The 6,595-nt window shown below is 48.0% G+C and overlaps 1 protein-coding gene across 1 annotated transcript; it reads left to right on the top strand.

Annotated features, from left to right (window-relative positions):
- The first annotated feature begins 1,506 nt into the window (after positions 1–1,506).
- On the top strand, positions 1,507–4,596 carry LOC109743759 (RNA polymerase sigma factor sigB). Its single transcript, XM_020302848.4, has 6 exons — positions 1,507–2,034; positions 2,168–2,698; positions 2,820–3,050; positions 3,145–3,285; positions 3,743–3,940; positions 4,062–4,596. Exons 1-6 carry the CDS (start codon positions 1,783–1,785, stop codon positions 4,353–4,355), a joined length of 1,647 nt encoding a protein of 548 aa, XP_020158437.1. The 5' UTR covers positions 1,507–1,782; the 3' UTR covers positions 4,356–4,596.
- Positions 4,597–6,595: the final 1,999 nt, after the last annotated feature.

Raw genomic sequence — 6,595 nt, 5'->3', positions numbered from 1 at the left:
TCGACTACATCAACCGCGTTGTGAAACGCTTCCGCTTACGATCTACGAGGATACATAGACACACTCTCCCCCTCGTTGCTATGCATCTCCATGGATAGATCATTGCGTGTACATAGAAAATTTTTGTTTTCCATGCAACGATTCCCAACACCTATGTGGCGTAGGTCCAAACTCCTATGAAGTTCCCCTGATTTTCTTCCGGTTTGCGGAAAAATGGATACGTGGACTCATCCGTGAACAAATATAGGCCCGCGTTGGATGGATTGGAGTGTCGTTGTTTTGAGAGTCAACATTGGCCCTAAGCTCCAAACGATAATCCACTTGAATTGAAGGCGCGATAGGGTCTTCGGGCACGAACAGAGAAGATGGAGCATGGAAGTCATTATGGAAAACCGAGGTACCAGGCAAAATAAGAATGTTTCTGTGGAGACTCTCAAAACAATCATTGCCAACAGAAGATGTACGAGCGCATAGACACATGACATCGTCAAGCTTTTGTGGGTTATGTGGATCACCGGATTCCTAGCACCACTCATTGCTGGAATGCACAACCTCAAGGTGTTCCTGGGCACTTGTTGATGTGGAACTTGGGCAAAGTCTGGTCGCCACAATAGAACGTAATGCAAAGCAGTGGCTTTTCTCCCTTCTTGATACATTAACACATGAACAATTTGTGAGGATGGCAGTCACACTTTGGGCCATTTGGACTTCGCGGCGAAAGGCTATTCATGAAGGGATATTCCAAACACTAGAGGCATTGTGCTTTTGTGGACAGGTTTGTACAGGAAGTCCAAATAATGCAGAAGAAAACGCCTAGGAAAACTACTGCAGGTCCGGTACCTACGCATGTGGAATCTCAACGGTCGAAGGCTCCACCCGACCACCCCAGGGCCATGCTAAAATTCGCGTTGATGCGGCTGTTAGGCCAGGCAGGGGTGGATCGGCGTCGACTGTGTGTAGAGACAGTGATGGAAACTATCGACGAAGCTCTTCCTTGATAGTACCAGGAGTTTGTGACCCAGTGGTGCTGGAGGCAATGGCATGCCGAGAAGCTCTTTCGTTAGCACAAGACATTCATCTATGCAATCTTGTCATAGCATCCGACTCAAAACAAGTGGTAGGAGAGATCAACCAAGGAAGTCAAGGAAAAATTGGAGCAATCCACACTGAGATGAAAACCAGAGCAGCGGTGTTTAATTGTATCTTTAATTTTAAGGGTCGTGCGGTCAATGTTGACGCACATAGTTTAGCTAGATTTTTGCTTTCTTTAGCTCCGGGTCGTCATGTCTGATTTGGCTAACCACATGACACAAATTCTATCCCACTATTTGTGGACTTCGATTAATAAAGTTTGGCCTTACCCCTAAAAAAATTGAATTGATAAAAAAAACATGGCGTGGCAGAGATGCAGAGTGAACGTTCGCTATTTTTACTCCGGATCAATTTTTTGCACGGGCCGCACCTGTAGTCGGACCAGAAATAATATCCCGAAGTCCTTGACCGGACCGGGCAGAGCCGCGGAGGCTCGTCGCTCGTTCCCGGCCCACGGCGCGTACGCGCGGAGGTGCCTCTCCCGCACGATCCTGTCCCCACCCTCTCTTATCCCCTTCACCCTCCCGACCAAGAGCGCCCACCCTCCCGCTTCTCCCCCGACCGTACGGCCGCACCTCACCGCGCTCCCTGCCCCGCAATGCATACCACACTAGCCGGCAGCATCACCTCCATCGGCAGCAAGAGCTAGCCAACCAGCGAACACGAGGCGCATTCGCCGCTTAGCTAGGGATGTCGTCGTGCCTCGCGCCGCAGTTCAAGTGGCCCCCTTCCACCCGCGCGGCGGTGCCAAGGGAGCCCGGCGGCGGCGGCTGCGCGGCAGGCGGGAGCTGCCGCCCAGGGAGGGTCCAGTGCGCGCTGTCCTCCGCGGCCGTCGTCGAGGCGGAGCGCATGGAGTCCTTAGCCGCCGGAGCGAGGCGCCTGGCGTACGGCGGAGCCGTCGACGTCGGGCCTCCTCCCCCTTCGGATAACACCAGCCTCCCGGTAATGTCCGCTCACGTGTTCGGCGCTCATGCTCCGGCGGCCGTGCTGAACTGTATTATAAGATTGGTTTGGAGTGGGCTGTGCTGTAATATGTTTGTCCTCGTCTCTTTCTTGCATTGGATATTGGAACCAGGGGGGCTTCGGGGAGGCGCTCCTCAACCAAGAGGCCGTGGTGACGGCCGCGGCCGCGGAGGCCGTGGCTTTAGCTCGAGCAGCCGCGGAGGTCGCCCGAGAAGTTGCCCGGATGGTGCAAACGGACCACCGTCCAGACGTCGGCGACAGCCATGACCTGGTGGAGGACAGCTACTTGACCAGAGAGGTCCTTCGCACCGAGGTGCGGGCGGGGTCTCGGTATGCCGAAGCCCGTTTGCTGGACGACGCGGGGTTCGTCAGCATCTTCAGCGACGAATCCGAGTCGGACGACGACGAGCAGGGCGCCCGGGGCGTGGCTGTCAAGTCGGCACGTCAGCCCGAGAGAAGAGCTCGGAGAGTGAGGGCGGCGATGAAGGCGGCTAAATCTTTCAGTGATCGGAGGCCCGTCACGGCCTCCTCGAGGAAGAAGAGGGTCAAGGGCTGCCGGAATTCTCTGGGCTGCTTCTACAAGATGTCCGGACGGAAGCTTCTGACGGCGAAGCAAGAAGTTGAGTTATCACAAGGCATTCAGGTAGCGAATACTAACACAATGCCAAGGACATGTGTGGATTTTTTTCCATGCTGTACAAACATACTACGAAATAATGCTGTCCTGTTGCTGGTGTCTGACTAAGTTTATCTTGAACTGACAGGATCTCCTCAAGTTGGAGGCTGTCCAAAAGGAGGTTGCACACTACAACGGTGGCGAACCAACCTTCGGTCAGTGGGCAGCAGCAGCTGGCACTGATGAGAACACTTTGAGGAAACGTCTCAGCCATGGAATTTACTGCAAGAACATGATGGTCAAATCTAACGTGCGACTTGTAATCTCAATTGCCAAAGAGTTTGAAGGCCCTGGGACAGAGTTTTCCGATCTTATCCAGGTATTTTGCCTGTACTTTCGTTGAAGCCCCTTCATGATTATAATTCTCCGGAAATGAAATGTTTGACTCGCATTTCGTTCCTTGTTCTATACAGGAAGGAATTCAGGGCCTTATAAGGGGCGCTGAAAAGTTTGACGCCTCAAAGGGTTTTAGGTTCTCTACGTATTCTCACTGGTGGATCAAACAAGCAATACGCAAGTCGGTTCTAGAACAAACCCAGATAATTCGCTTGCCAGTACGTCCTCTTTCTCTTTGTACGTTCACCACTTGCAAGAATTTCACTCTTAATTTCTTGATGTTGATGTAAGCACATTTGGTAAATTTGAACTAAAACCACGCCACTTATTTTTGGACGGAGGGATTACTAGTGATGATGATACATTCCAATATGATTCAGAAATTTCAGAGTATAAGGTGATTCACAGTTATGACACAACCTAGTTGATCAAATAGCATGAAATCTCGTAACCACTATAAACTAGATATCATCTGTGTTCATTAATGATGTATATTAGGTAGAGATTATGCAACTAGTAACCGGGAACCAAGCGAACAAAACGATAACTATGAGAATCAATCAATGATTAGAACAGACTCATGTTGCATTCGGATCTTTCTTTGGAAACCAATGTGATTCCGAGAGTGTTGGTATGAGCCCCTATATAATTCCGAGGGTGTTGTTTGATTTATAGGCACACATGGCGGAAGCAAGTTCCCGGGTGAAAGAATGCCGGCGACGACTCCGGCGGCAGCTGAATAGGCTACCGACAAATGAAGAAATCGCGTTGGACACCGGCATGACAGCCAGACGGGTGGAAGCAGCAATGTGCCTCCCAAGGTACAGCGTATCCCTCACTGGCAAAGTCGGATGCACGGACGTGACATACCAGGTATGCTCACTACGCTCTGCAATGCCAATGTCTATCTGAACAACACACACCTCCACCAATAATCGCACTTGTGGCTACTGAACCTAAATCCCTGCACTTTACCTGGTGTACATCACCACAGGAGATCACGGCGGACAAGAGCACGGAGACGGCGGAGGAGACGCTGCACAGATTGTTCATGAAGAAAGACGTGGACAAGGCGCTGGACAGCCTGACCCCTCGGGAGAGGGAGGTGATCAGGTACAGGTTCGGGATGGACGACGGCAAAGCGAGGACCCTGCACGACATCGGGCAGCTGTTGGGGGTGAGCAGGGAGAGGATCCGGCAGATTGAGATGGCCGCCTTCCGCAAGCTCAGGAGCAAGAAGAAGGTGACGTCACTACAGCACTACCTGGAGCCGGCAGAGAGCTGGTAGCTATGGCTATAGCCGGCCGTGTTATGAGTACGTACTACGACCTTAGCAACGCACGGCCTTTGCTTGCTGGCTGCCGAGCTAGTACTGGATTGCCTGCCGTATTTTTGAAGGATTAACGACAACATATACGATTCACTCTCGAGCCTCTTGTACTATACATTGTGTAAATGAACGAAACAATCTTAGTAGTCCGTTTCACAAGATCGGCTTATGTGTATCTATGCTTTTGCCACGGATAAAAGTTGCATCAGTCACGTGCTTTTGTAGCGACGCATAAACTTTGCACTATTATTATTCTGGTGCAATTAGCAAGCTAACTTCCCATTATCTTTTACTCAAAATGCATTGGAAAGTTTCCGTTGAACATGTGCTTCAGTTTTTTCTTTAGAGAAAAGGCGCAGGCCGAGCCTGAGAAAAGGCTCAAACCTTGCCTGGCTTTGAACATGTGCTGTCAGTTTTTTTTTTTGCTAGGGTTTTGTAGTGATCTTCTAGATGGTAGCTCGGTGTGACTGCGGTGCAAACTGGTTATGAATGGGTATGGAAAAATTAGTCAGCCATAAAACTTGCTACAAAATGTTTAGAATGTCTCGATATATTATTGAGTTTGCATAATCTTTTACTAAGTATCATTTGGAGTCAACTAGCGAGATGAGCTCACTTGAATGTTTAAGCATGTTCTTGTGAATGACTGGATGCCTTCAAACATTTATCCAAATCGAACAATGTTTTGTTCGTTCAATAAGAAGTTCAAACATGTGTTGCACTGTGTATATATTCTTTAGGAGGAGACGTCATCAGACCTATAGATTCTACGTTCACAGATGCATCCAAAAGTTAGGAACAAACTTCTGGCCTCACTTCAAAGGTTGTATTGGTGCAATTAATGCAACACACATTCTGTAAGGACCGAGAGTATATCGTCCAGGGGGGTGGGGATGAATGGAAGATTCAAAAATTCTTGCGAAAGTTTGAATCGTACCCAATCACAGCAGCGGAATAAGTTCGGTAGAGTAAATGCAGATGAGTATATTAGATCTAAGCAAATCTTTTGAAGAAAGATGCTATAATCGTCCGTGCATAGTAGACCACGGGTTTGACAATCATGATAGTAATGTGATATGCTAACAAATAGAGTAACATGAGATGGCAAACAGATATGAACTAAACGCTTGAAAGAGAGTGAGAAAAGAAACACAACTATGTAACCGATAGAAAAACGAGCAAGAAACCTTGGTAGTACCAGACGAGAGCAAACTATTGTGAGATGTGACTAAGAGTATAACTCGGTTGAATGACCAGGTAACACCACAGAACAATGAGATGCACATACAAACAAACGACTTTGAATACAACAAACTGAAAGATACTAAACAACATGTATGATACAGATGAACAACACATGGCAGATATAGTAGATCATAGATATCTATCGGTACAAAGCATCGAAAGTAAACTGCTGAAGGAAATGCAGTAGAGTAGAATGAACCGGTGGTGCTCGATGACAATAGATGGATTGGGTAGACCAGTTCGCCCTTCTGTCAAAGGATTGCGTCTGGTTGGAGGGACTTGTGATTGAACACGGGAGCAAACCTCTCTCCGTCCTATTCTCCTTCAACTGGAAGCTGATCAGACTCCGGTTGATTTCACTCGTGGTAGATACTTGTCGGCGATCTCCAAACCTTCGACAAACTTCTTCGCAAACCACAACTACTCTTGATTGCTGAAGACTTTGCTTGGTGAAGACAATTACTCTTCATCACTCAAGCCGACACCTATCTGTCTAGAGAGTACGCAGCTCTCAAGGGTAATAGGTACAAGAGCTCTAACTCAGATCTACTGTGATGCTCAACAGCTATCTAAGTTTTGGCTCTTGGTTTTCTCTCAGTGGATCTTAAACTCAAATCTCTCGAGAGGGGATGCTCAATCAATCTTCTTAGAAATCTTAAGCCGAGCAGCCAACGGGCAACGTTGGAGCGGGGTGGCTATTTATAGCCACAACCTACCCTGATGGGAAATGACCAAATTGGACACACGGATCAGTCAATGACCGAACAAAATGTTTCCAACGGTCGGATTTTGAGCACAATGGTAACATTTGTTGGAAATATGCCCTAGAGGCAATAATAAAATGGTTATTATTGTATTTCCTTGTTCATGATAATTGTCTATTGTTCATGCTATAATTGTATTAACTGGAAACCGTAATACATGTGTGAATACATATACCACAACATGTCCCT

The sequence above is a fragment of the Aegilops tauschii genome, chromosome 4 (genome assembly GCF_002575655.3).
Source record: "Aegilops tauschii subsp. strangulata cultivar AL8/78 chromosome 4, Aet v6.0, whole genome shotgun sequence".
Classification (NCBI taxonomy): Eukaryota; Viridiplantae; Streptophyta; class Magnoliopsida; order Poales; family Poaceae; genus Aegilops; species Aegilops tauschii.
Note: the sequence above shows the minus strand (reverse complement) of the source record. Positions and strands in the feature narration are given on the sequence as shown.